The sequence below is a fragment of the Thermobia domestica genome, chromosome 13 (genome assembly GCF_964235325.1).
Source record: "Thermobia domestica chromosome 13, izTheDome1.hap1.1, whole genome shotgun sequence".
Classification (NCBI taxonomy): domain Eukaryota; kingdom Metazoa; phylum Arthropoda; class Insecta; order Zygentoma; family Lepismatidae; genus Thermobia; species Thermobia domestica.
In genome coordinates, this window is record NC_137466.1 from 71279040 (window position 1) to 71291969 (window position 12930).

Consider the following 12930-nt stretch of genomic DNA (forward strand, 5'->3'; position numbering starts at 1 on the left):
TGATTTTTTTTTATTCTGTATCTCTGACCATATTAAAACTATACACTTTTAAAATACGTCAGTCCCATTCAGGACACCCTGTATACTAAGGAGAACAAGATGAAGAAAATTAAGGTCTGCGTGGAAAACTCATGGAGTAAGGAGATCTCTATATCAACAATAAACATCAACTGTGTTCCTTCTGTTACACATCATGGGCCTTATGAAGAGTCGTTCTGACGTGCCATACTAAAGAGTTCGACTAAAATATGTCTCCATACAGTAGTCAGACCTTTAGTATGACGCTAATCATATGTTGAAATGACTCTGCATAAGGCCCCATATTATTATAATTTAACAATGATAGAATGGCAGCATGTTTATCAATATTTTCATTTTTTCCTGAAAACTCTTGCTTTGTCTACTCCGTTCAAATTACTTTCATGAACCAGGTAAGAGGAATACATTGTAATATAAGGGGCTAGACTTTTAAAAATAAAGAGATGGCCTTATATTCTATACAAAACATGAGCTGTAACATACAATATTGGTATTCATTCATGATTTAAAAATAAACAAGCGAAAGAAAATTCAATAGAAATATGTCTAGCAAATTTTATGTTACAAGCAGCGTAAAGCCAACTAGCAAAATATTGTTCACATTAATATAAACAACTATTGGTCATTATTTTGTTATAATCCGTTATTATTTTAGTACTAATGATAATATTCATATTAAGGTGAACACAAATTTAACAATTACTTCTCATTGATTCATGGCAATTTTGTTAAAAAAAATTTACTGTGTAGAACAGAGAAGGTGCTTGAAGAGTTTCAAACCTCTCTTCGAGCAAACAAGAAAAAAAGGCTTAGCTTATTAAGTTCGTTGGAAACATATTGAACCACAAACTACTGTAGAGTCTCAGTATACCTGACTGCATGCTAGAGATTCGGAAATGACGTTCGTATTATGTAGAATGTTTTTTCCTGGTCCGGTCAAAGTCAGTACAAAACTATAAGCAATCAAGGCTTGGCGGCCCTTCTTGGAGAACAGCTGTGGAAGAACCAGGAACACTATTGATCTATGAAAGAAAAAGACAGAATGGAAGCAAAATAATTATATATATGCATTAAATTCATGAATGAAAGCGGAGGTAAAAATTACAAATTTGGTAACATATGCACTCTTATGAAAAGTAATACGGTATTTGAAATAATTAACATAATTAGGTGTGGACGTGCTTCGAGGTCAAGAAAATAGAAATAATGTCTACTAGCCTTTATTTTTGATCATATTCTAATATAACGACGATACAATGCTTCGTTCAACAAAAAATATGAAAATTAGTCCGCCACAATGATACTTAAAGAAAACATTATCGGTACAGCGTATTCGTATATGAAAATGACAAGTAGTATTAACATTCGCATATGTAGGAAAATATCCTTTATTCCATAAATTTTCTAACCTACAGTATATGTGGAAAAAGAAAGATAAATTCTAAATTATGCAAATTTAAACCTTAAACAACATGTGCTCAAAAATTTGAATATATGCATTATTAATACAGCCATATACTTTATCATAATGTCATAATGTTACAAAATAATATTATTAATATTCAAAAGAACAAACCACTCTGCTTCTTACCTATCATCTTTCTGGTGCACATTTCTTTGGTTTGATAGTCAACAGCAACGTTACCATGATTTGAATTTCATTTATTTCATTTATTAAAAGTTCATGAATTCTTAACGTAAGGGTATGGGGAAAAGTTAATATAAAAAGAAAAAAACGACGCTACTACCAAGCAAATCTGTTTGGACGGGTCTGAAGTTCAAGTACCATAGCTTGGTCTTGATGCAGCAGAGGAGCTGTGGTACTGTTTTAGTTTCCTACCCTCCATCATAGACCTCCGCAGCCAGCAGACACCAGAAATGCTCTATAGGGTGTACCTGTGGGATTTGATATATTGACATTCTGTGATATTAATGGTACTGAACGCGCCATCAACCAGTCAGCTCTTTTCCTGGCATAATGGCTGATTGCGAGGTCTAGTGAAAATGCTTAGTTATTACCATGACGATGTGTGTTAATGAATTAAAGCAACTTTGGTAGACATCTGTTAGTTTACACGTCGGCTGTGATTGCTAAACCATTAACTGTATTGATGAATCGTTGGGTGACACCCGTTGATAAAATGACCACCCATACCAGTGCGTTCTTCTAAAAATTTTCCTTTGCTTTTGTAGTATATAGTAGCTGGAGTGCCCATAATATCGAGGGAATAATATCCGCCGTTTCCTGGTATTTCATCTCCGGCAAATGAAAATTATTTTTTATGGTCCATCATGATCACTGCATCTGGATGCAAAATGTTGCGATCAATTTCTCTACACTTGCCTGCTACTGTAGCAAGTTACTTTTCTTTATACGTGGGTGCTTTTTAACGCTTGAAATATTTCACACCCATTTTCTACAAATTGCGTCCAATAGTTTTTCTGGAAACACGAAAATTGTCTGACCACTTGCCCCAACACAGTTTTCTGCAAGTTTCTTCAGTTTCTTCTTGTCACTGTAAGCCAGTTTGTCAAGGTGGATACATATTGGCAAGTCTTCAATCGCGAGACCATTTTGATAGTGTTTTATGATGGTATATATCATGTAACGTGGAAAGTTCACTTTCTGAAAATACTTGACAATTTTCAACACAGACAATTGCCCAAGAAGGTGATACACATATCGTCGTATGCAATTCTTTGTTCTTTTTTCAGCCGCATACTGCTCACATCTGCTTGCTCAGTACGAAGCATACTATCTATAAAACTGATCCCCAAGACTGACTCGCACTGCTCAATGTGACTTTGGTACAGCGATGATGTTTCTATATTAACTTTCGCCCATGCCCTAATATCATTGTATAGATGACCCTAATCGGAATTGAATGTTACGCCACGCAAGGATTGTTGAAGAGAGCGAAAGAAGTGGAAGTTTGACGGTGGAAGGTTGGGTGAGTATGATGGGTATGGTAACACACGCCATCGAAGTTCCAAAAGTTTTAGACGGGTGACCAAACTTGTGTTTGCTTTCGTGGTGTCATGATGGACATTACCGAATTCTGTCCGTTTTTGGATGATGACTTTGTTCAAACTGTTCAATTGCCGACAGTACATTTCGGAATTGTTTTGTTCCTAGGTAGACGCTAAAAAAACACGGCCCCTTTGAAATCCCACTACACTGAGACCATAATTTATCTCTAATGAATGCGTTCGTTGTCGTTTGAGGCGGACCACCCCTTCAATACCACGAACGTTTCCGCTCCACATTCTTGTACACTATCCACTTCTCATCACCAGTTATTAATCGCTTCAAAAAGGATCGCTTTCCTCTAATAAGCATGTCATATATGTTATCTGTGGCATGAAATGAACTTTTCAGTTCATGAGGAACTCACACATTGAGCTTGCTTATGTATCCCAGTTTCTTCAGATGATCATGAACAGTTGATTGATGAATATTCAATGTTTCTGCAATCTCTCGTGTTGCATGACGATAGTTCGACTCAATTAATGCCTTTATTTAGTCGTCATCAACCTTGGTTGGCTTTCCTGATCGAGTAGTGTCGATAAGATCAGTCATTTTTTTTTGACAGAATTTCGAAAACATTTTTATCACAGAATTTCGAAAACCATCGTTGGCACTGACGTTCCTGTAGAGTATTGATGCCGTAAACTCTACGCAACTTCCCACAAGCTTGTCGCGCGTTCTGCCCTTTCCTAAAGTAAAACAATCAAATATGGCGGAAACGCAACTTTTGGTTTTCCATCTTCCATGTGTTGTCAAAGCTGTAAAAACCAACCAAACGAAGAACAATATTAGTACATATGTCGCTCAACCTCTCAGCTATTCGTAACATAACAATTACATGGATGTGAATAACTCTAATACTTCCATAAATCAACACTTCTCATTTTTTACCGAAATAGGTCATAACCTTTAAAACAATATCTGCAAAGAAATTATAAGAAAAATGGTAGAGTGGCACAGCTGTAGAATTATCTTTTGTGCGAAGTTCCTAGAATCGATTTTAGATCATGAGAGTTTATAATTTTTTTTTCAGAATTCTTTATTTACTCCCACTACATTAACTTCATTAATTGTTTCGTCGTTTATTGCCATTCATTTTGTTTAACCTACCAATGGAGTTTAAAATGGAAGTTTCATTTCAATCAAGAAAATAATTTTAGCTGATCCTGTATCGTAAGATCTTTGCTCTAACCTACTGCATATACAAATAGACTTACCGAATAGTGGTAGAAAATGCAAGGCCTAAACAAAGAATTATTCCCGCAGCCGAGCATACCAAAGTAGCTGTTGATAATGATATATTCAAAGAAATCACGAAGAACCCAAGCATCAAATAAGTAATAAATATCCCTCCTGAAATGATATCAATTCGAACACATTACTTATGTTATTAAACCATTTGATATTTAAAGAACAATATATTTTCAACATGATTGAATAACATCTAAACTCATTTTATAACGTCTACAATCAATATTTTTTTAAAATGTACCGTTCATTTGTAGAATAAAAAATAAAAAATATTAGTGCTTATGCTGATTTTGATGGTGATAGTATAGCCTCTTTTTTTGGGGGGGGGAGTATCAAAATTCAATTGTGCCTTTGCAATGTTTGTTTGAAATTGCCCTTTCAATAATGGACCAACGAACTAATAAGCCATATTACAACAATACGCTAACATTTCTTATCGTACAGCCGACATCCAGTTAATTGCCAGCTTAAGAGCAACCAATCATTTTTCCATGTTCTCTCAACCAGCTAATGAACTGTATAATTTACAACGACTAGGGATGCGCACGAATCGAGACATGTCTCGAATGCCGACTCGACTTAACTTGAATTTGAGTCGAGATATACTGTAAAGTTCGAGACGAGTCGAGGCAAACGTATTTTTCGACTCGAATTGTCTCAAAAATCTTTCATAATTTTTAATGTTATTTTGAAGAAAGTATTCATTCAGAAACAACCTTGAAACCAATTCCAGCATTCATTACTTTAGAAAGGTGCAGAACGCATAAACTTAATAGTTAGTCTTTCGAGATCAAGATTTAATTTTCAGTTCAATTCAGTTCAAAAGATAATACTTGGAGTTACATAATTGAGATTCCTGTTCTATATCTTCATATTATCTTTTTTAAAAAATGGAATCAATTTCTTCTAGTGCTTTTAATAAAAACAACTGCATTACCTAATTCATTTTGGACTGGAGAATCTTACAGAATATTTTATGTTAAAAATTAAGTACTATTTTAACATACCGAAAAATCCTAGAGCACTCTTTGCAACGAAGTTCTCAAAAGTTTCGTTTATCCAGATTCTAGTGCACCAGTGATCCATAGGATCTTCGCCTTCCTTTAAACAATATTCACATTTTAAGTAATAGCGTACTTTCTCCCGTGATCTGAAAATATTATAAAACATAAATTTGTAAAGATGTGGGCAAAACTACTTAAAAGAGACCTAAGACCTTCAAGTTAATTTGTCGTTTTCTTATGATATAAAGGCAATGCAATGTAAAGTTTAAGATCGTCAAATCCTTGCACTTTCTTTTTGTCCTTTTTGATTATATGGAGAATTATGGTCAGATACGGTCAGATTGTCAAACCAAAAGAACAGACCCACACTACCCCAAGCAAATAGAAGGTGCCGATTTTTTTATCTTATGCATTTTTTATTATTTTTTAAAATTTTTATATTTTAATTGTTTGTATTTTTTAATATTTTCACAGATTTGGACACCGAACAATACAAACACTGGACGCACACAACAGCACGCCGGGATGGGTACACGTCCACTCCAGATGGAAGAAGACGTCCACGGACCATCCACTTTCTACGACTCCCAATAACCACCCGCGAGTCCGGTAGGGTATTCGCGGCTGAAAGGGCATGCAAGAACATGCGGATGGGTGATATACGAATGAGAAATGAAGCAGTCCTCCCAGCTCCACATCCTTCCCAACGAGGACGATCTCCTACATAGAGGTGCTGTAGGTCGAGAAACGTGAAAGGACCATTTATAGTCCCGAACGTAAGAAACAGAGAAAGTAAGTAAAAACTTCAGTAATGCTAGTTTCTGCCAAGCAGTAGCGTACGCAGGAATTTATTTTGGGAGGGTCCAAACTCAATATGAGGGGATTTTATATGAAAATTCCTAAAACTGCCCCTAAAACTAGGCTAAATCTACAGAAAAATCGAAATTTCGGGGGTCCGGACCCACAGGACCCACCCAGTGCGTACGTTTCTGCTGCCAAGAGCAGAATTCTTCTTAATAATACTTTGTAATAATAATAATAATGTATATACACATTCAGACATATAAGGGGTAATTATTGGTGCATATGCCCTTATTAAATCTTTCAAAATTATTTTTTTACGAATATACCAAACTTATGAATATGTGATAAATTTTCATTGTCTCTCTTTCTCATCTCTTATTCTTTCAATTTCACTCGCACGTTTAACACAAGGATATTCATATAGTAAAAACAACATTATTGTATTCTAATTGATATCATTGATATCAGAGTTTGCTCCTTCCTGAGAGTTACCTAATGCGTCCTCCTTACGTCAATCTGGGCTGCGTATGTAGGCCTACCCGACAAATCGATGGGTATTAAATTAAGCATGTAATGTTTTAGGAATATAAGTAAGATTTCTCAAATCTACATCCTACAGTTTTAAAAATGCATTATTGCTGTTTCTATGTATGTACAGTGGCGTATTTACAATTTTGTTTCGGGTGCTTGGCTAACTTTGTTCCTGGAAATGTGAAAATTCTGCAAGGTATTTCATTTACTTTAATATAGTAAATACAATTTCGGGGGCTTAAGCCTGGAAACCCCCTTAAATACGCCGCTGTTTATGTACAAATAATTTCCAGATGTGTAAATATTAAGTATATTATTACACAGATAACAAATACATTATTATTTATTGTAACTACCTTCCTCGATCATCTAGTGGCTAACACGTGTACCTTTGGTGCATGTCGTCCTGGGTTACATTCCCACTGGAAGAGCACAAAAAATCTTAATTTCATAATCATTAATTATTCATCTCTTTTAACCTAAAAGGCATAATCATGAGAAGTTAAGAAAAAATACTTTATTTTTGTTCTTGTGATTATACATGTACAGATAATTTGAAAATGTAAATAACAAGTATAATCAAAACTCCGTACATATGACGTTTATAGGACGTTTAGCTTTTATTCTGTCGCTGATGAGAAATTAATTTACTATATCTGTAATCATGTACATTTGCTTGTTATAGTTTTAAAAATGGAAGCAATTGCCTTTTAATGATACTTTTATAATTAAACATTCTGTTATCTCAAGCTACTGGGAGCAGTGGGGACTCGAGTGAGCAGAGGCACATATTAGGGCGAACGTATCGCGTTTAATTGATGAAGTAAAAAGAAAAATGATATATATGCCAATTTTGACGCGATTCCGAAATGGTTGACGCATTATGATTATATGTAAGAAAACTGTTGTCTTACTTTGATATTTGCAGTTAAGAATGTGGGCATATGTTGGACAGATGGGGGCCAGCATTTATTACCAAGTAGTAGTAGTAGTAGTAGTAGTAGTAGTAGTAGTAGTAGTAGTAGTAGAAGTAGTAATAGTAGTAGTAGTAGTAGTAGTAGTAGTAGTAGAAGTAGTAATAGTAGTAGTAGTAGTACCATTAGTAAATAATAGTACCATTAGTAATAGTAGTAGTAGTAGTAATAGTAGTGGTAGTTGTAGTAGTACTATGAGTAGGAGTAGGAACGGGTTAGAAGCCCCGCAGGGGTTGGTTGGGTTCTGTTCTACCCAAGTCTGGCCCCCATCTGTCTGACATAACCCAAAATGTGTCTACTATTGGATACATTTTCAAGCATTGGTGTAGCTTTTTATTATCTATTCACAGTTATCTCCAATTTTTCTATGAGTGTCATCACTGGTCTAGTGGCTGCCACGTATGCTTTGGTGCACGTGGTGTTAAGTTTGATTTCCGATGGGAGCGCAAAAAAGATAATAATAATAATTTCACAATCATTCAGCTTCATTAATCATTCGTCTCCGTTAGCCTAAAGGGCATAACCCTTGAACATTAAGCTTACAAATTTCGTTTTCCAGTTTCCTTTCTTGGAATCCTATTATGGAATTAGTTCCACTATTTTTCGTTGTAAAATAATACTAGTTAATGTGTACTTACCTTCTAAATATATTTTCTAACTTTTCCTTTAACCCATATTTTATAGTCCGTTTTCGATCCTTTAAATAAGATATTTCTTTTTCCCTCTTGTACTTGTTAAATTTCTTTAATAACATATAAGTTTTGCAAACACGCACAAAGTGTGACATTTTGTTATTTGTATACCAATTCGTGAAGTTTTAAAATCCAAAAGCCAACATAATATCAAAAGTTATTAGTTATTTCTACTTTTCAATTCGGCCTCCCATTGGATGGCTTCTTCATAGGCTCGAACGATGAGTTCCAGAAGCCTGCTCCCTGATTATGTAATAAATAAAAATATAAGTCAATAAAAGTAAATCTGTGATTAACAGTATGTTTATTTGTTAGTCTTATTATTGTAACAAACAAATTTATTTTAATTTTTTATATATATTTGCAAATATTTATTTTCATTTTTTGTTTAAAATATTTAATCAACTATTACCAGCAACTGAATAAATAGTTTCAGATAAAACATAGCAATATATTAATTTATCATATTTGTATATGCTTTATAAAAAGATTCATTTCACATGGCTTTCGAGAAAAAATAACAATTATGGATCATCTCAATATTGTTTTTGGTATAGCAGCAACAGATAATAGTAAATCTGTTATTTCATATTATCCATTGTAGGTTAGGATCACCGGGTACTCCTATTTATGTGGATCTGATGAATGTTTTTGATATAATTGTTATGTAAACCATATTGATTTGGTATCTTTGTTTAAATCTATATCATGTTATCCCGGCGATTTCCTTTTTATATATAAATTTAGATGATTTTCTTGAATTAACTGTAATGAATTCTTGATTAGATTCGAATTTTTTGTATATAGAATCATTTTTATGTTGATAGGAAACATGTAGAAAAACTTGAGCAGGCGTTCATTAAATTAATTTCTATTTTTTTGTATTAGCTCACATTGAAAAACTAAATGATTTATATTGCCTATTTCTTTTCCAAACTAGCAGTAATTTGTTTCCTTTCTTATTATAATGAATAATTTCGTAGGAGTTAAAGCAGAGTTAAGAACTAATCGATAATATAAAACTATTTTTGATCTGGGCCAGCATTTAAGAGAATCCCAATCAGTTTTCTTGTTTAAATCTATTAAGTTCCAATAATGGATGCCTGGACCTTCTCTTATTTTTCTTTTCCACTGAATAAGGTTATCATCCAATTTGTTGCTTATAATATATTTGAAATTGTAAAAAGGAATTCCGATATTCGTATTAGTTCCAATATTTACTGCGTGTTTACATAATTTATCAACTTCTTAGTTTCATTTTATATTGACATGACCCTTCGTATAACATAATATTGTTTCATAATTATTAATTTTCAGGGTATGATATAATTTTTTAATCAGCATCAAGTTCCCTGAGGTTTGTACAGACCGTTTCGTGTTATTTATCGCTTTTATGACGCTTAGAGCGTCCGTGCAAATACATGGACATCTGATGTTATTTTTTAAAAATATATAATAATGCTTGTCGTATTGCAAAAGCTTCACCTTCAAAAATCTATAATGCTGAAGGTAGGCCTAGTTTATATTGTTGTAAAAATTGAATATTCGGGATCATTATGGCTACTCCCACAGGTTTGTTCTTTTGTTTCGACGCATCCGCAAATATTAGCTGGCAGTTTTTCGGTAAGGAATCTATATGAGATTGCCAGATGTTTTTGTAAAGATTTGGCAGATTTTCTAATTTGTGATATTGTATATAGTTAAAAATGATAGTTGGAATAGTTATGAAATTCACTTCATATTAAAATAGATAGACTGGTATTACCGGCGATTTTGATATTCTTGCTTGCAATTCCTTCAGATCTATGAATATCTTATAAATTCAAGGTAACTGTTTAATATACGGTATTTTTTATTTTGATTCACCATATTCAAGTGTACTAATCCAGGTAGTATGTCTGAAGTTGATTTTGCCATTCTAGATGATAGCAATTTCGAGGTGAGTTTTTGAATAGTTATTGTTATTACGATATTGTTAGATGCTACTAATATTGCGTTTTTTGGACAAAATGCTGGTTGAACTAATATGATTTTGGCTGTATTGTATTGAATAGTCTTAAGTTTGTTATAAAAATCTGTATTATTCCTATTGTAAAACATAGAACCATATAACATTTTTGCCAGGAGTGTTTGTTGGTTTATTAGATTAATTGCATGAGGATGGATACCCCATTTCTACGACTTATACTTTTGAAAATGATATATTTAATGGCTTCAGAGGTTAAATAAGATATGTGTGATTTCCATTCAAGCTTTGTATCTAAATTGAAACCTAAATACTTTATTTGATTAATATATTTTGAATGTATTCTTCTTAGTTTTATCTATGGAATATGACTAATTTGTTTCTTCGTAAAGATAGTATAATACAACTTGTTCCAATTTATATTCAAACCATTGTCATCACTCCATGGTCGTATGATTTCAATATTTCGTTCCAATTTTTGATTCCAGTATGTAAATTTTCGCAATTTTATAATTTATTATATCATCTGCGTATATGTATATATTTGATTTTTACTTAAGATTTAAGCTAGATCCACTAGAAATACATTGAATAAAAGTGGACTAAGTTTACTACCTTAAAGAAGGCCCGCGGAGATCCGTCTTGGTTTAGAATAAGATTGCTTGATTTTTATGTACACTTTGTCAAAAAGTAAATTATATATGCTTTGGAATATTCAATTTGATGAGTTTTCTAGTTAATAAATCTAAATTAATAGAATCATATGCTTTCTGAAAATCTATAGTGAATAATATTAAATTTTCTTTGTTGACGTTTTCCATATTTCTAATATGACTGGACCTATTGCATCGTAAGTAAAGCTGTTTTTGTCTAAATCCTGTAATATTATTTGGAAAAACTAAGTTGTGTTCTATATACCACTGCAATCGGTTTAGCATTAACTGTTCGAAAATTTTAAGTCCACATGGGAGAAGAGCTATAGGTCTATAGCTATTTGGTTCATTGCAAGGTTTGTTTGGTTTTAAAATCGGTACAATTAAAGATTTTTTCCATACTACAGGGATTTGACCAGTTTGCCATATATAGTTCACAGAAGATAAAAATAAATTTTTACCTTCCACCGGAAATTAATGTAGTGAATATATTGTAGTCCATCAATACCAGGTGACGTATTTTTTATGTTTTTGAGAACTGTTTCTAATTCCTCCATAGTAAATATAGATTCCATCTGTGTGAAATTATTATTTATAAGTTTTTGAAATTAAATTATTATTTGTATTTACATAATCTGGCGTGAGGTTATTCTGAAATTGAAAGATCCATTAATTATTATTAGTATATAATTCATTAGTGTTTGGAGTTATTCATATTTTATTTAATTGAAGGTTAAAGAATTTCCATATTCACATTTTGGGAGCTTGGAACGAAAGATTGTTGCAAAACTTTTCCCAGTTGGTTCTTTTGATTTTGCTTTGAATAGCCTTAGTAAGCGCTTTGATATTTTTGTAACCTAAGAAATCTTGTCTAGAGCTCTTTTGTTTGTCTCTTTCTGTGCATCTTTATTCCACCAAATCGTTTTTTCGCTTGATGCTTAGTTGAGTTGTGTGTCCTTAATTCTTTAGTCTTTGCTTCTGTTTGCGTGATCATATGATTAAAATTATTAATGTACCAATGAGTTATATTCGTAGATTGTGTATGTTCCGTAATTTCATTTTGGCATTTCTGCCAATTTAGATTATAAGATTTTTTGTTATTTTAGATGAAAATTCTTGAGTTGAACTAATATCTTTGTAAGGTGTCTGAAATTCTATAGGATGTGTTGTATTCAGTATGGGTCTGTGGTCACTACCAAATGGATGAAAGTAAACTGTCCACTCTGCCTGAATTAAATATTGGATTTTACTTATTGTAATATCAGGTACACTATTACCATTTAATGTTATTCTAGTAGCTGTTCCATTGTTAAGTATTAAATAAGATGAATCTGTTAGTACTTGATTTAAAATGTCTCCAGCCGTATTATTGTAAGAGCCCCCCAGGCAAAAAACTGGGTATTACAATCGCCCATAATGTAATCTATATCATTGTTTAAAATTAATTGATACCAAAAATGTTTATCTGGTACGGTATTGGGCGGTACATATATATTAACAAATTTAGTATTGTTGATTTCGAAACTGAAAAGTTTGATATCTGTATAATTATGATTGATATGTAAATTTAATGATCTATAAGATATATATTTTTAATATAGGTCGATAATCCTCCGTATTCATCCTCTCTTAAATGTTCTATAATAGTATAGTTTTTTAAAAAAAATCAGCGGTATTTTAACTTTACCCCATGTTTCTTGTAATAAAATTGTATCTGGTGAGAAAATGTTAATTAAATGTAAAATAGCATATTTCTTTGTGTATCAGCTCTGACAATTCCACTACATAATTTTTAAACTAATCTTCTTATCCATCATCAAATATACAAATAAAATAAATTTAATTCTATATTAATGTTTATTACTGATTTTTTATTGATGGATATCACGTATGGAAGTAAATAGGATGTGAAATTTATTAGAAAGCTGTTCCGTAGTTCGGATGAAATGTTACAATTTTAAAATGTTAAGATACTACTAAGTAATTGT

General features: G+C 32.5%; 1 protein-coding gene across 1 annotated transcript in view; it reads right to left on the reverse strand.

Moving 5' to 3' along the window:
• Positions 1-8519, reverse strand: part of LOC145668230 (uncharacterized) — a 135764-nt gene extending 127245 nt beyond the window's left edge. The window contains exons 1-4 of the mRNA XM_081735885.1: positions 8270-8519; positions 5326-5468; positions 4285-4420; positions 911-1061 (exon numbers count right to left, since the gene is read on the reverse strand). Coding sequence (XP_081592011.1) covers positions 911-1061; positions 4285-4420; positions 5326-5468; positions 8270-8418 — 579 coding nt within the window. The 5' untranslated portion in view covers positions 8419-8519. The remainder of the gene's footprint in view (positions 1-910; positions 1062-4284; positions 4421-5325; positions 5469-8269) is intronic.
• Positions 8520-12930: the final 4411 nt, after the last annotated feature.